At 38.4% G+C, this 17662-nt stretch overlaps 2 protein-coding genes across 2 annotated transcripts; one reads left to right on the top strand and one right to left on the bottom strand.

Annotated features, from left to right (window-relative positions):
* The first annotated feature begins 7872 nt into the window (after positions 1–7872).
* On the top strand, positions 7873–12241 carry LOC126628187 (nudix hydrolase 16, mitochondrial-like). Its single transcript, XM_050297778.1, has 4 exons — positions 7873–8257; positions 9613–9727; positions 10678–10761; positions 11585–12241. The coding sequence occupies exons 1-4, from the start codon at positions 8187–8189 to the stop codon at positions 11861–11863; spliced, it is 549 nt and encodes a 182-aa protein (XP_050153735.1). The 5' UTR covers positions 7873–8186; the 3' UTR covers positions 11864–12241.
* Positions 12242–13106: 865 nt separating this feature from the next.
* LOC126629033 (acyltransferase Pun1-like) lies at positions 13107–14453 on the bottom strand. Its single transcript, XM_050298925.1, has one exon. The coding sequence runs from the start codon at positions 14451–14453 to the stop codon at positions 13107–13109; it is 1347 nt and encodes a 448-aa protein (XP_050154882.1).
* Between the last annotated feature and the right edge of the window lie 3209 nt (positions 14454–17662).

Below are 17662 nucleotides of genomic sequence, written 5' to 3'. Positions count from 1 at the left end.
ATTAAGAAATACATTTCTTATACATCTCAGTTGAATCATATACATAAACGGAAATCACATTAGGTTTGACATGAACCATCCATACCCTAGTAATGTGAGTAAGAGTATTGAGTTAGAGAAAGATCAAATTGCATTGCAATTGCACCCAAATAGGTTACAGTTAAAAGGATAAACCCTAGAATAATAATACGATAACTCCAACAATCCAATTGTTGAATCATCTCCAAATTATTATCTATTGTCTTGGGTAGTCATGATACATGGCTAGATGTCACTCATGAACTATATGCCCTCTTGATGACTAAACACATAGTCATCGATGATTGGAAGAATTAAAACAATGTTTTAATTCGCTAAGTGATTGTAGTAGTACTAATCACCTCATTGTCTCACGAATTGAAACATAATGAATCATATACCAATACACTAGGCCATATAGATATTAGATAAAGGAGTCATGATTAATCAAACTAATGACAAATAATTAGTAATGGGCCTTAAATTTCAGACTTTTAGGGCCTATTAAGCTCAAATCCATTGAACCCAACTTATGAAATAAGATGACATAGTGACATGAAGCCCAAAATGCCCACCATCTATGGTACGGCCGATTCTAGAGTGTAGAGGGAAAGTCACTTAAGTGACTCATCCCACCTCATTATATGAGTAAAGACTTACCTATTTGGAATTAAGGCATTTTGGTGGTTCTAAGAAAAGCTTGATAAGGAAAGCAACAATCTCCCTCTCTAAACACCAAAAGCCGGCCACCTAGAGGAGATTAAGGTGTGGAAACCTTAGAGGCCATCTCTTTGGTGGCTTTATGAATAAGCTAGGGAGGGAGATCCAAGAAGAAAGCAAACAAGGAAGATACAAGAAGGTTCGAGAATGCTGATGGTATAATAACAAGACACAAAGCTAGACTTGTTGCCAAGGGATTTCATCAAGAGGCTAGATTGGACTATGAAGAAACATTTATTCTAGTAGTCAAGCATCTTACAGTGAGATTAGTATTGTCTCTAGTAGCTCAATTTCATTGGACTCTCAACAACTAAATATGAAAAATGCCTTCATGAGGAAGTTTATATGAGTCAACCACCAAGATTTGAAGACAAAACCAATACTTATCATGCCCGCAAGCTAATCCAACCATTGTATGAACTCAAACAAGCCCCACGTGCATGGAATGAAGGTTTAGTTCTCATCTACTCATTTTAGGATTTGTGCAATCTTTTACTGATTCCTTTCTTTTTGTTAAGAAGTTGGAGAATGATTTACCTATTATCCTATTATATGTTGACGATATTATTTTTATGGGGATCAATCCAAGTTTGTTGGATTCTTTGATCAAAGATTTGAGAAAGGAGTTTGATATAAAGGATCTAAGCACATTGAGTTACTTTCTTGGGCTACAAGTTTCATATACAAATTTAGGAATTGTTGTTAACCAGGCCAAATATACCACTAACTTGTTGACCAAAGCTAGCATGCTACAATGTAAAACGTGTCCAACTCCTTGCTTGCCAACTACCAAGCTGCTGAAATATGGAGTTCTGTTAGCGAGATTCTACCATCTACACATATCTCTCCCCAATCCTCTTGATTGAGTTAAATTTAGAATGTTGTATAAGGTTGACTTGGAGATTTCAATTGTAATTAATTACTGTATCAAATGTGTTCTACATGATATCATGTAACTTTGGAAATGAATGAAACAAGGAAATCATTTTCTACATGGTATCACATAGGTCTAGGCTCATTTTTCTCGAAAAACCTTAGTTGATCATTCCTTCTTCTCCCATGGATACCTCTGTTCATTCCTCTGGCCCTAGTGTTGCTAGCTTTCTGAAATTAGATGAAGACAATTATCCTGAATGGCTTCGCCAGATGAAACATTCCTTATTGGCCAAGGACTCTACAAGTTTGTTGGTGGCTCTCACCCAAAATATCCAGCCACCATTCTTGTTGTGCCCCTCTCCATTCCTCTACTTGGCATCGTCATCTTAGCCATTCATCGTCCTCTGTTTTTTCTCACCTAAGGCCTAACTGTTTTTTCTCACCTAAGGCCATTGTTAGGTAAATAAATAAAATTCAATAAGATCTTTTGTAAGGATTGTGCTATAAGCAAATCCACTCAACTACCGTTTTCGAACCATATTAATTTAGTCTTATTTCCCTTTGAACTTATTCACTCCAATGTTTGGTTGTCACATGTGCCATCTATTAGTGGTTTTCGGTACTATGTTCTATTTATGGATGATTTTTCGCGTTACTCTTGGATTTATCCTATGCGCCGTAAATCGGAAATGTTTACTCACTTTCAAACATTTGTTGCCATGACACAAAATCTCTTTAACTCTAGTATTAAAATCTTATAAGGTGACAATGGTACCGAATATGTGAACAATGTTTTTGCCCATTTTTGTAGCACCTTGGTATCCAACAACAGTTCTAATGTCCTCACACCCCTCAACAAAATGGCGTTGTCGAACGTAAACATTGCCATATTGCAGACATGATTCACACTCTTCTTCATACTGCACATTTAACATCACTATATTGGACTGAATCGACTCTCACCGCGGTTCATCTCATTAATCTTCTTCTACACCCATCCTAAATTGGGAGTCCCCATATGCCAAACTCTTCCATCGCCCTCCATCTTACTCTCATCTCCAGGTCTTCAGTTTTTCATGCTTTATTAACCTCGGTCCTTATACATCTCACAAACTCTCTTCTCGTTCTTTAGAATGTGTGTTCATTGGTTATAGTCCGAGTTATAAAGGTTATAAGTATCTTCACCCTTCCATCGGTCACGTCTATGTCTCTCGTCATGTCATTTTTCAAGAAGATTATTTTCCTTTTACTAACTTGCAGGTCTCTCGTGAATCTCCAACAATTTTATTGGATATTCAGCCCATTGCACCTTCGCAGCCCCCGCTGCCGAGCCCACCTAGCCTATTGCATTCTCCTCCTCCACAAGTTCCTCCCCTAACAAATGACATGCCAAGCTGACCACCCAACTCACGGGCTGCAGCTGCTGCGTCTACTACAGCTCCACCGACTGCACCTCCACATATTCCCCTGACATCTTCACCGACAACACCATTTCCACCGACTGTATCTTTCCCCTTCAATGATGTTTCATCGCCTACACCACGTGATGATGCACCGACTGCCCTACCTGCTGACTCACCGCATGCATCCCTTGAAAATAATATCTTGTTTTATCATGCAGCCCTCTTAGCCCACGGCACACATGCCATCACTGATCATTCCACTCATGAAGCCCCCTCAGGTTCAATGCACCCAATGGTAACACGTCTACGCCTTGGCATCACCAAGCCCAAGTAACCCACCGATGGCACAATGCGTTACTCTCTGCCAAAAGCTCTCCTTACGACAATCTCAGAACTTTAGCCCACCTGTTTTTTTCAAGCCTCCAAAAGTCATGAGTGGTGCTCTACGATGGCCAAAGAGATAAATACTCTGCTTAAAAATAATGCATGGTCTCTAGTTCCTCGTTCTCCTCGTCATAACATAATTGGTTCTAAGTAGGTGTTCTAGATTAAACGAAAGCCTGAAGGGTCTATTGAGAGTTATAAAGCTCATTTAATGGCCAAGGGTTTTCATCAACAACCCAGAGTTAATTATGGTGAGACCTTTAGCCCAATTGTAAAACCTACCACCATTTGAACGGTTCTAAGTGTTGCCAATTCTCGTGGTTGGCCACTAAGCCAACTCGACATCAAAAATGCATTTCTTCATAGGTTTCTACAAGAAGACGTTTACATGACTCAACCTCTAGGTTTCATTGACCCCAATAGCTCTAACTATGTGTACAAGCTACACAAATCTCTCTACGGTCTTAAACAGAGGCCCCGAGCATGGTTCCATCATATTAGCTCATTTCTCATTGTCGTAGGTTTCACACAAAGTGTTGTTGACCCATCACTCTTCATTTATGGGTTTTTTCATAACACCATATTTTTGCTCTTATATGTCGATGATATTATTCTCACTGGTAGTGATAATTTTTTTATTGATGCATTGGGCAGTGGTTTCAACATCAAAGATCTTGGCCCCCTTCAATATTTTTTGGGATTGCAAGTTCTTACTCATGGTAATTCACTGCACATCAACCAATTAAAGTATGCTCATGATTTGTTACAAAAGCATGACCTTGAACATTGTAAGCCAGTTGCTACCTCCATCGCTGCCAAGGTGGTTTTGTCCAATACCGATGGTCTTCTCCTCCCTTCTCCAAGGGAATTTCGTGAACTTGTTTGCTGCCTTCAATATCTCACATTGACACGTCCCGACATTGCTTATGCGGTGAATACAGTTTCTCAGTTTATAAGTGCCCCTCGTGTTCCTCATCTTATTGACGACAAGCGTATTCTTTGGTACGTCAAAAGGGCTTTCAATCATGGTCTTGTATTTAGACCTTAGTCACGCACCGCCCGCTTTGTGCTTATTCAGATGCCGATTGGGCAGGATGCCTCGATACATGCCATTCTACTAGTGGTTACTTAATTTATTTGGGTTCGAATCTTGTCTCTTCGTGCTCAAAGAAACAACCCATTATTGCTCGATCCAGTGCCAAGTCTGAGTATAGGTCTCTTTCTCACTCTTGTGTAGAAACAACGTGGTTATCTTATCTTCTCTACGAACTTGATGTATCTATATAGTTTCCCGTTCATAGCTGTCAATCTCAGCACATTATTGCGACAATCTCAGCCCCACCTACATGGCTGTCAACCTCATCTTCCACACTCGCACTCATCACATCGAACTTGACTACCACTTCGTTTGTGAAAAAGTTGATGTTGGTAGTCATCACGTTTACTTTGTTCCCTTCATCAATCAGCCTGCCGATATTCTCACTAATAAGGTGCTGCATAAGCTGCGTCACACCTTTCTTTGCTCCAAACTTGTACACACGAAGCCGTCCAGTTTTTGTGTTAGGAGGGGCTGTTAGTGAGACTCTACCATCTCCACATATCTCTCCCCAATCCTCTTGATTAAGTTAAATTTAGAATGTTGTATAGGGTTGACTTGGTGATTTCAATTGTAACTAATTACTGTATCAAATGTGTTCTATATATCATGTAACTTTGGGAATGAATGAAACAGGGAAATCATTTTCTACAAGTTCCTCTACAGGATCCAACCCTCTATCGAAGTATAGTAGTAGGAATATTACAATATCTCACCTTTAATAGGTCAGCCGTTGCCTTCACTGTGAACTATTTTATGTCAACTCATGCATACACCAATTGAAGCTCACTAAGCTGCTGTCAAACGAGTTCATGGTTGCGCCAACTTTTGTGGGATCTACATGTGTATATGGATCCTCCTTCATTGTATGGTGTGATAATATTTATGCAGTCGCTCTTGCAAGTAATCCTGTTTTTCATGCATGCACGAAGCATATAGAAATCAATTTTCATTTCATTAGGGAACAAGTTTGTTGATGCACAAAACTGGAGGTCTTGGAACAACGTAAATCCGACCATGAATCTGCAAGAAATGTAAATAACACAAGATGTATCGTGGTTCACCCCAAGGTTTGGGCTACGTCCACACTGATATATTATATTTCTCTGAGATGTTGAAGAGGGAGAGAGCATGAGAGAGCTTAGAGCTTAGGGGATCTGAGGAGGCTTAAGAAATGGCCTCCCCTAATGAGGAGAGTGGGGAGTCCTTTTATAGAATAAGGGCTCCTCACTTATTACATATTTGCCCCTTCTTTTATTACATAATTACATTTAAGTCCCCCGAGTATTTATACGAGATCTAAATACGGATGCCCTAAGTATGGTATAAACAAAGTTATTCGAGGACACATTCATGTTCAACATATTCCCAGTTGCAACCAAATTGCAGACGTACTCACCAAGGGTCTGCATACCTCTCGTCCAATCATTGGGTTGAGGGGATGATAATATAAACTCTCCTGCATCCTAAATGCCAGTTCATTAAGTTGGGATGTTTCTGGTTGTATTTAATTAATATGATTAGCTCTTAAGCTAAGCTTAGCTGATGTACATACACTGGTGGAATTAATCCACTTTTGTAATGAGAATTCAGTATATTCAGCTAATTCGTCTGCCTTCTCTCACTAACCTCAAAGCTTCCTAGGTTTTTACAAAGATCAACAATGGAGCTTCTCATTGTCGCTTTCAATCTGAACATTCGAAAACATCACACGTACCATGAAAGACAACTGCAATTGCTTAAGATAATCCCAAGCGGGACTATGTTTCTTGACATTCTTTCTCTGTGAAGTTCAAACATATTACCACAAAATATGTATGGCGTCACAGATTGAAGTTAATACATCCTCTAATAATTAATACACTATAGTTTAGCTTACCTGAGAAGAAAAAGATAGGCGCAGGTAGAGGTTTTCAAGCCGACGACTACCAATGAAGTGTGAAATTAGATGAGGTTCTTCGTATGTGTACAAGTATATGTCTTTGTCAATTGAGGAGCATTAGTGGTAAGTAAAGGTGTTATCCTTGAGGGCAGCCAGATTGTGATATCCGAAACAGGTAAGTTTTGGGGCAGAAACCCGAATATTCCCTCTGTGGAAACACTCAATCACCTCCGATGGCCATGGTTTTGATGCACAAGACTTCAAGGACTCTAGTATTGGAGAGCAGTCGAAGAGATTTCAAACTGTGGAACCCAGCAAAATAAGAAGCTGATCTAAGATAACCATTCTGCAGATATAAATGCTTCAAAGTTGAAACATTTGCTTCAAGAAGAAGCCAATAGAAAAATACCACCAAAGTTGAAGCACCACCATGGTCCCATAGTAGCACCACAGCCACCACCATCATATATAGCATCAAATCCACCACCACGGGTTCCTTTAGCATTAGATCCATTGCTGCACAAGGCACAACCAATCGACCATCATTGTTGCATCAGTGCGACAGTTGACCTTATAGTTTTAACGTTTAGAGAGCCCTTAAAGTTCTCTCTCTTCATCGCTAAATCTGTCAAGACCTTGCTCATAAAACTAAGCTTTATGTTAAAAGCGAGCCATGTTAGTGTGATTTGTAGTTTTTTTTTTTTTCCAAGCTTGGAACATTATCTATCTCTTAACAAGAGACTCTTGACTGGTGCCCTTCATCATTGTTGCATCATAACGTGATTCAAATTAACCAACCACTTAGAAAGCGCCATGCATGCTTAACGATCATCCTCAGGTCCATGTCGGCCACTATACAATTAAGTTTAACTTAAGCATCAGAGAGCTTTTGCCTCACACTACATCGGTGTGGTAAGGTCTTACTGGTCTTTCTCTCTTAATTGCAGCACACCAAAGTAATTCTACGTTTACGTGGAATTCGTTCCTCACACCAGCAATTAACTATTAATTAGAATAGTTACTCAAATCTTAATCCAGCCTCTGCATTGATAAAATAAAAAACCAGTAAGACCCTAAATAACAAAGAACTCAATCCAACGGACCAGAAGACCTCATAGGATACCGGCGTTGAATCGTCACCGTTCCCTACAAAAGCGCAAAAGTAAAACCAGCATGTCGTGAACCACTAATCCGCTGACTTCTTCCTCCGATTAAATAATCCGCTGCAACGGGCAACTACTCTGTGCCAAATTGACAACCCCTGAAACCAATAACATAACCAAACGTCAGCTAATCGTCCACATCTTGCCACGTGTACGGATGGCAGTGAAATCCAACCGCGTGTATATATACTATACAGAACACAATTATACACACAAGTATTTTCTCCCAAAAGTGGGGCCCCGTTTGACCTATCAACAACGTGACTTTGAGACCTCACCGTCCGATTCGATCCGTTAAAAGCGCTTTTATTTATTTAATTTTTAATTTTATTTTTTCGTTCTCTCTCTCTGTGAACCACCCTTCATTTTCCCTCTGCAGCCAAACCCTAAAAAAAACCAGAACGAAATCTGAAATCTACAGCCATTGGATGATGCGAGGGAGCGCCGGTCGCCGCCGTCGAAGCCCAGAGAACCAGTTCTTGGCGCGTTATCCGGTGCGGGCGTGATATTGTAACAATCGCGTAAAAAACCAAAACAAAGAACCAGAACGATTTCAATGGCGGAAGAGGAGGAGAGAAATTGTTGAAGATTGTCAAAAAAGAAGAAAAAAAAAGGATTGATTTTTGTTGGCTTGGGCGCTTAGTATGTGTGATATAGTGGCCCGTACGGGTCGGCATCAGCAACGCTACGAGGCCGGATGTCGCCTTGTTGCCGGGTACTTACATTTCTTCTTTGCACATATATAGATATTTCCATATAATACATATATATATATGTACATGTTTATGTGTGTGTTTATATTATTTGTTTATATATGTTTGATTTGGATTGATGTTGATGTTGTTTGTTTATGTGGTGTTCTGGTGGTGGAGGTGGACCAATGTGTCTCCAAAGTTGGAGGATTCTGTTTGATGGCAACCATTTGGGAATTTTTTTAAGCAGTGGGGATTAATGGGGTTCTTTTGTTTTATTGATTATACATGTTTATTATATAGGGTAGGTAGATATGTGGGTTTATTAGGACAAACAATGGCCTTGTATTGACTTATCTGAGTTTCGTTTGTAATTTTTTCGATGTGAAATGTATTTTTCACATACGAAAGGGACGGATATGGCGTGGTTAGGCTTCTTCAACTTTGTAAGCTTTTGGGCCTTCATTAACTACGTCATATTCGGTTTGAGGGTTAGGAGAACTGGAAATAGGGTAAAATGCTGATGCAATAAACAAGATTATTCCGTCCATATGATTTGGTAATGTTCATTGATGCAATCATTGTGGGCATTGATAAGTCAAGGAGTTGAATCATTGTGTGGTAGCACAAAATTGGAAAACCTTTATAGCAATATGTTTCATGGCTATATTTTGGTTGGGAGAGATGTCAAGGGTGTGGTTCTCTGTATTATCCTGTGTTTATGGAAAAGCCAATGTGACATGCTGGTGATTGTTCACATAGTTCTTTCAAAATTTGACAAGGTGGAAAAGCAGAAAAAAGACACTGAGGACACAGAGAAGCTATCCAAATTGGATTCTTTAGGCTTTTCTCTTTGTAGAAGTCTTCTGGTGCTTCCATAATTATGCTAAATTTCTTAGCCTTTAACAGAAGCTCTTTGTGAGTAATAAATTACTAAAGTAGTTCATTTAGTACTAACAGGTTGTCAATGGACTCCACACCTTGCAATTTCTAGTCATTACTAAGCATTGATGAAAGATGCTTTATTTTTATTTTGAAGTGAAGTATTACTGTATAAATTCTTTTTTTCTTGACAAGAATCACCATATAAATTCGTTTATCCATATATCACAAAAAATGTTGCCAGTAGAGTATACTATTGATATTTCTATGTCGATCATACATATAAAGGGTGAGCTTGGTAGTGTGGTTATTGGTTATACAATAAATTATTTGCTGGGCTGAGCGACCGTACAGACATTCATATTTGCATAGGATTTTCGTTTTTGTATAAGTAATTGTAAATTATATTTGAAATTACTTGCTGTTACGTTTTATGTATCTGAACAAGTATTTTTATTCTCTGATACGAAGAAGCTAACTGAGATGACCTTGACAGGTGTATTCCGTTTAGATACAAAAGCTCTGATGAGACTGATGATGCCAATTCTGAGAAGATCATTGAGGTGCTTATGATTAACTCACCTAGTGGACCTGGTCTTTTGTTTCCAAAGGTATGTTATTTTCTGCTGGAGTTTAAAATTTTAAGAACTGTGTGGTCCTTCTTCCTGACCTTATTTTATGGATACCCTTTTTTATATAGATTACTATTTTACTTTTGTTCTATCGCCTCACTAACTGATTAACGGTAAAAATGAGTTAAAGTTGTTATTTTCAAAATAACTTATGCTTGAGGGATAGGGGTCGAGATCGAATTAAAGTTGTTAAGATTGCTTTTTCTGGAAAACATTTAGGTGGTTAAAACTAATTTCTTTTCTTTTGATACCTATAGATACATTTAAGTACCATCTCATGACCCTGAGCTTTGAAAATCTAGAGCAGAAAATATTAGAAATTTTCTATTGGCTGTAACCATAGACATGTAGTATCACTTATGTTTTGACATCTGCAAGGCTGGGAACAGAATTGTTGTTTTTGCTTGCACAAGATATGCAAATGCAGATATGGATGCTTTTGTTATGGTTATAGTGCCTTCTTAGCATTGGAACTATATTAACACTTTCGGACTTTTTTCCTCAGCATGATTTTCTTTTTCTCAAGATGATTTTCTTTAGAAATATAGTAAACTGGTAGAGGGACAGATTTTGCAAGGAGAGTTTTATTTATTTTTAATTAGTACTATAGTTTTGTGATATCACTCACCGTTATTTTCAACCCATCATAACGTACCCATTGCTAGAATTTGTATGAACTCCTTTTGCATTAAGTTGGGATGTTGGCTTCCTCAGAAATCAATTTCTAATGAGTTTGAAGTTTTTGGCACTTCCCTTGCTAGTTAGAAAATGACATATTACACACATCTGATTGTAGACTTGTTTGTAGAAGGTGGCAATTTTATGGTTTATAAGGCTAAAATACCCCTCAAAGTGATTGTGTGCTTTTTTGGGTTTGTGGGACTATTTTGCTATTTTTTTTTTTTAACAAATATGTTATACACATGCAGGGAGGCTGGGAGAATGATGAAACTGTTGAGCAGGCTGCCGTAAGGGAAGCTGTTGAAGAAGCTGGAGTTCGGGGAGAGCTAATGGTGAAATACGTTGTCATAACTTTTATTTTGTTCTAATCTTCTTTTTTTTTTCTTCATGTTTGCCATATTATGGTCTCCAATTTGTTTGAATAATTTCTCCTCATCTATTGAAGGCTTGAATTGTTTAAATTGTTTCTGTGTTTTGATTTGGATTTCTTGTGATTAACATATAAATGTTGTTGGGGATTAGTTTTTATGCTTTTTTTAATTTGTTGTGAGACCATCTGCCTAATAACACAATCACATTCCAAATGTTGAGCACAAAAGCTATAAATTTTTTACACTGGGCTTGGTTTTCCTTGTAATAGCTCTCCATGTGTATTCTTTTTAAAGCTGCCTTAACTTTCACAAGACTTGAGCAGTAGGTCTAATGTTGTCACTAGATCCATTTTATGTATTTAGTTTTAGACATGTTAGTTTTCATTGCGGGCATTATGATTTACCTTGACAGAACTGTGTGTAAGCTCTGTGTGCACCAGGGGGTTTATTAGTAGTAGAAACCAAAAATCGGTTGGGCTGGCCCTTTCGGGAATTGAAATCCAGAGTAGCGATTTTCTTTATCCTATCTTATTGATAAACGAAGGAACTCGGGGGTTATTAAATTTCAGGAGCCGATGTCCAATTTAATCAATATGTTTGTGCTGTCATGGAGAAGAATAACTATGTATAATTTTTTTTGGTTGGCTTTGTATATTAGCACTGGGTGTTTGTATGCCTGCTGGGTGTTTTTCTAGAATTCTTATGCCAAAGTTTTTTGTATGTTGCCCTTCTCTTCACAGTACACGTAGAAAGTAAAGCAACTGTTTATCCATTTGATTTGCAGGATTTCCTGGGGTATTATTATTTTAAGAGCAAAACACACCAGGACGAGTTCAGTCCGGAAGGTGTATGTAGAGCATCTATGTTTGCTTTGTTTGTGAAAGAGGAGCTTGAGTCATGGCCCGAACAGAGCACCCGAGACAGAACATGGCTGACTGTAGCAGAGGCTATCGTGAGTTGCCGGCATGAATGGATGAGGGATGCCCTGGAGGGAGGCTTCTCAAAGTGGCATGCAGAAAAGATGATAGGTACAGGGGAGGAGGATGTAACATTGACTTGCTAGTTGGGTGTGTGAACGTGAACATGGGCGATTTCAGTTGCACGCTCATGAACAAATACACACATGCTGGAATTGTTTTTTCGGGGCATTGTTCTGTTCATCAATTGGTCATCAAGTAACAAAACGATCAACGATATTACCGTTGGAAGTTACGTAGTCACTGTCCCTTAAAGTGTATTCTTGTTACCAGTTGATCTCTCTGATATTTTAATTCAGAGTGTAATGTTTTATCTTTGTTAGATGTTCACTTTTATGTATGAACATTTTCTGGTGGATATCCGAACGTTTACTTGCCATATTCTGCATCTGCAGTAGTACATTATTGTAAAGTTGGAAACAAATTTCCGAAGCTCCGATTCAAAGATATTGTTTCCTTTTGCACCTGAGTTCAATCCCGCTCCTCCCGTCCTTGTAGGTTAGAGTAATTTAGAATATTTCGTTAAAACTATAGTGAGTAAGAAAAATTGGTAGAAGAGTGAAAAAAGAAGGTGAATGCAATGCCTTGACGATGCTACTGTACTCACTGTCTTTGCTTCATCTTGTTTGGATTTTACGAAAACTTTTCTGAACTGCCAATATTAATATTCTTTGGATAATTATTTAGAGGCGGTTTGATAATTATATCGTTTTTAGTTTTAGCTTTTCATTTTGTCAAAACTAGAAACTGAAATCTTGTTTGATAACTACTTTCAGTTTTTAGCTAACAAAAATGAAAATTGAAAATCAAAAACTCAAAACTAGCTTCTTAAGTTTCAAAATTTAGCCTTGAATTTTCGCTTGGTTTTCAGTTGTCACTATCTTTCAAAACTAAAAACTTAAAATAGTTACTAAACAAGATTTCAGTTTTTTATTTTCAAAAGAAATGAACAAAAAACTAAAAACGAAATGGTTAACAAACAGCTCTTAAGTTTTTAGCTTTAAATTTTTGTGTTTAAGATGCGGGGATGTATATCGCGGAAATAAGGGCTGAAGAAGAGTATTTGAGCGAGACGAAGAACAAAGAAGAAGAACGAAAACATTATATTGAAATTGAAAACAACTTAAAATTTAAATCAAACCGTCTCATCCTATTCAATACATGAAAAAAAATCATGTAATTAAACAAACAAAACATGAAAAAACTTGTTATCTTTTACAAAGTAACTTTATTTCTTCATAGATAACCAAAAAAACTAATTTCATAGCGCATCATGACATGAAGGACACACATTGGTGGAACAAGTTCATCGCCACCCCGGCGCCTCCATCACATGCGGCAGTGATTAACAACTACACTAGGATTCACGGCAGCAACTGCAAGAAGCACCTCGTCGCGTTGAAATCTAGTCATCTCTTGTTCTTCCAAGGTCACCAAAGCTTCAATATCTTGATCATTTCGAGTGCCGGCCAACAACATTATAGTGTTCTTGTAGCACATATGAAAAGTGAACCAAATGGGCTTCCCCCACCCGAAATCCATTTCATCCATCGGATGTCTCCATATGCTTGCAAAACAATACATCGGGATTCCCATCTTACCAAATTCAAACTCCTCTCTGTTGCCCTCAAAAACCAAGGACACACCCTCTTCACCTTTCAACCTATTTGCCTTTTCGTTACAAAACTCTGCAAAGCCTCTCCTCATCTCGGCAACCAGTTCATGCAGCTCGATATCTTTATTTTCGACCAACAGTTGAAACGACCAGACCAGATTCCCTATAGCGTTTTCCGGCAGCGGAGGAGACATTCTTCGACGTAAGTCCACTGCCTGTTTAAATGTTGCCGAAGGATTTGAAGATCTCCTCGCAGCATTAGCACATTTGAACAAAACTGCAGATACAACTTCCACTTTAGTGGCGGTTATATTAATTCCACGCTGTTGAAGAAGTCTACTAATTTTGGCACTGAGACTGGCTATCTTTGGAGCACTAAACACAAACCTCCTTGTGGTCAAGTTTTCTGGCGCCATGTTCATGACATAGCTGGATGAGAAGGGCATATCCGAAGGTGGCAGCAACGATGATCCAATGAACTCCGGAAGCACTGCAGAGATTCGATCATGGTTGTTAACGGACTCCAACTCGAGGGTACTGGCTGCCCATCTTTGGAAAAAAGTGCATGTAGATGATGCGTCGGCGATCTTGTGTGAATGGGAGACACCAAGAGTAATTCCTCCACAGTTAAAGACCGTGAATTGAACAAGCAGAACAGCACTGCCCAACTGCTCATCGGCATTGAATGCAGGAATAAAGTGGGGAAGTAACTTGTGTTCGGGTTTGGAAAGAATTTCCAGGAGGCTGCAGTTACTTCGGGCTTCTACAAAATAAGCTCCTTCATCGTTACACTCAACGGAGACTTGGTCTTTGAGCTGCCCGGCGAATGGATAGAAAACAACCAAGGTTTTGGACAGCGACTTCTGTAATCGGTCAGACCTTTCCCATGCAAGCTGCTGGGAGGTGACGTCGCCGCCGTAATTATGGCCATGGTTGCTGTTGCTGTCTGAAGAGTAGAAGAAAATGGTATTTGCATAGAAGGATGGAGGAAATGCTTGGTCCAAAAGAGAGAGCTTCAAGTTTTTGTGGTGGTTAGGAGTTGGAGAGGATGGTTTGATCATTTTTCTTGAGATGATCGCTACCTTCATTTTTTTTGCTTTGATTTGCAGCTAGCTAGATCGGACTTCTCCACTATTTTTCGACAACACCGATACTGTAAATCCGTAGAGGCCAGGGATCTGCCGTCCCGAAGGTCATGACAATTGAATCCGAAACGGATGCATGCATGGACGCCACTTGTTTCACCTAGGCTTACTTAAAGATGTGCAAAAACGATCAATTTCTGTTTGCATGGACGCCACTTGTTTCACCTGGGCGTTACTTAAAGATGTGCAGAAACGAGCGTTTTCTGAAAGAAGCAAATAATGTTATTATTCACCTTCGAAGCACTAATATATCAAATTATCAAAGAGACAGATCAAAGGTCCATCTCTAACAATACTGATATTGTCCTCTAACTTGTTACCACCTACATAATTTGACAGGTGGGGAATTTTATCACAAAATACCTTGATAGTAGTAGGAGTAGGGTTATGATATTTAAACTTTTTTTTTTTTTTCTGTCTCTACCCAACGTGGGATATTTCAACAGAACACATATGGAGTCTTCAAAGTATCTTCCTTAAGCTCTCTTGTCAACCCAACTTGGCATAAATGCTTGCCTAGTCACACTTCTCGGGATAGTAGCTACCCTGACCGTCTTAGGTAAAAACATACTAAGGTAGCAACATTTCGGTACTAGCATATGCACCTTAGCACCTGTCACTTGAGCAGAGAAGCCGATTTCGCATCAATGAGTATGTAGTTTCTTCAGAGAGGTACTTCGGCTTGAGAGGGAGACGATTTGAGCAGAGAAGCCGTGGTCAATTGGAGGTGCTTTCATCGACGGCGATCGATGTGGTTGGCGGTGTGAAGCGGAAGTAATTGGTGCATTCAAAGTTCCAAAGTTTTAAGATTGTCCCTGACTTACTAGCTTCCGAAATTCTCATGGATTTAGGACTGGTGTTGCCTTTCAATAACTGGTGTTGTCTCTGAGTTATTAGCTTCCGCCAACGAGGATCCCGTATCCAGCATCTCACGGTCCATTTTCTCTTCTTTTTCGTTCGTCGTCAAGCATGTTCAAATAGTGGTTAAGGTCCAGACCTAGCACCAGCAGATTACTTGCCAACAACGCTACACGCTGGGAGTAAGATTCTGCATGCTTTTTGAAGGACTAGTCGCATGTTTCTGTTTCAGTTGGCAAGAAAGTGTGGTAAAATTGAGGAGGTTTTGAAATCTTGCTTGTGTTTGGGTTGGAACTAATTGACAACCTGTCTGCAAAACTTAAATCTGAATTCTTTATGTAAAACTTTGGTTTTGGAAATAGTTGGTGGCCGTGCTCCTGCTACCTGGAGAACATATCCTAATCTTATGGAAGTCATTTGGGCTGTTTGGTGGGCTGGATGAGATAAGTCATACTTAAATAAAGAACTTCATTTTAATCCTTAAAAAAAAATGAGTTTTAGACTATAACCTTGTGTAAGATTAAAATCCAATTTTAGTCCCTAGTACATTTAATTATCCCATTTATTAGTTATATTTTGATGTTTTATTTATCTTTTTATTCCAATTTTAATGTATTAATTACATTTAAATTTAATTTTCATTTCATTCATCATAATATATTTTAATGTCTACTTTAGGCAACTAATTTTTTTACAATATATTCCGATAACAATTTTGTATGTTCTTCATTTAGGTACATTAATACATTTGAATATTTCGGTATACCCATCGATACAAACATATAGGTACATTAATTCAATATACTATATTTACAAACATTATGGTACGTACATTTTGGTACATACATTTCAGTATTGACATTTAGGTACATCAATTCAATATAATACATTTAGGTTCATTATAATATATTTCGGTACAATCATGTAGGTACAAATTTTTCGGTACAAAAAAATCAATTTTATATATTTCGGCACAGTCATTTCTGTACACTTATGTATTTATATATTTTTGTATCACAAATTTCTTTTAATATTTTCTCATTTATGTTCATTTATAATTAAAGAACTAAATATGTGCATATTAATAAAATTAAAATTTAATGTGGAGAAATTAAATAAAAATACACATTAAATAACAAAAAATTGAATATAAATTTGGATAAAAGTACACTTCAAGGGATTAAATTGAATATGTAATCTAGCACCAGGTTTTTTTTTTTTTAATTTTAATCTTTTGCAAGGACTAATGTTCAAAAATCTGAAGAAAAAAAATGACTAGGAGTCTAGTCCATTGTTTATTGTGTCAAAATGTGAGATGCGGAGGACGTGACACTGGCATTTCAAAGACTATGCGTAACGTGTAGGTTTCAGCAAATTGAACTAAAAAGAGGACATGGATACATCGACCACTCCTTCAAGCATATGCATGACCTTCTGCATTGTCGTTCTTAAGGACGGATCCTCATGTATGCACCAAATCGCCACGCTGATTAGCCTCTCCAGCCTTTTTATGTCATTTCTTGCCTTCTCATCATCCTCTATCAGCTTCTTTATTGTTTTTTTCCTTGTAGCAATCGTAAACCGAATCTGTTAGTATCACTTCTTCTTCGTCTTCCGCTTCCATTTCAAGGCTCCTCCTGCAACAGATGATCTCCAATAACATGACCCCATAACTATAAACATCAACCTTTGCAGTGATCGGAATGAATCATCTACAAGTATGTTGTGGGGCTTGATGTCACGGTGGATGATCTGCATGCTACACTCCTCGTGCAGGTACACGAGTCCTCTTGCAATCCCGAATGCAGTTTGGATTCGTTTGTTCAAATCAGGCCTTGAAATTCCAAAGAGAATGATTGCCAATGTGCTACTGCTCATAAACTCACTCAGACTAACAGTTTGTTTGTGCCTTTAAAAAATCCAAGCAATCTGACCCAAGTTTTTGTGATGGGTCCTGGCGATTACTCTCACATCTGCTTTGGATTCCTTATTGCATTCTTGGCCATTCTGTCCAACTTGCACTCCCAACCATTCACGTAGAGGACCATGATATACATTTTCCCCTCGACCACTATCCCTGGAATTTTAACGCGATATACATTTTCCCCTCGACCTCAATCCCTGTAATTTTAACGCTATGTTTGTACGAGGGATTTGCAAGTACCAAGAGATTTGAAATGCATTGCATGAAACAAAAACAGAATTTACAGATGATGTCTTTTCTAACTAATTTAGCTTAAACCCCTTGGCGCTTGCAAATCTCTCGT

This window comes from Malus sylvestris, chromosome 7, assembly GCF_916048215.2.
Source record: "Malus sylvestris chromosome 7, drMalSylv7.2, whole genome shotgun sequence".
NCBI lineage: Eukaryota > Viridiplantae > Streptophyta > Magnoliopsida > Rosales > Rosaceae > Malus > Malus sylvestris.
The sequence above is the reverse complement of the archived record's forward strand: the minus strand, read 5'-3'. Positions and strand labels throughout refer to the sequence as shown.

Coding starts and splice junctions, on each gene's coding strand:
- LOC126628187 (XM_050297778.1), top strand. CDS start 8,187: ATGTGTGATATAGTGGCCCGTACGGGTCGGCATCAGCAACGCTACGAG. Junction 8,258..9,612: donor GGATGTCGCCTTGTTGCCGG/GTACTTACATTT, acceptor TGACCTTGACAG/GTGTATTCCGTTTAGATACA. Junction 9,728..10,677: donor CTGGTCTTTTGTTTCCAAAG/GTATGTTATTTT, acceptor ATACACATGCAG/GGAGGCTGGGAGAATGATGA.
- LOC126629033 (XM_050298925.1), bottom strand. CDS start 14,453: ATGATCAAACCATCCTCTCCAACTCCTAACCACCACAAAAACTTGAAG.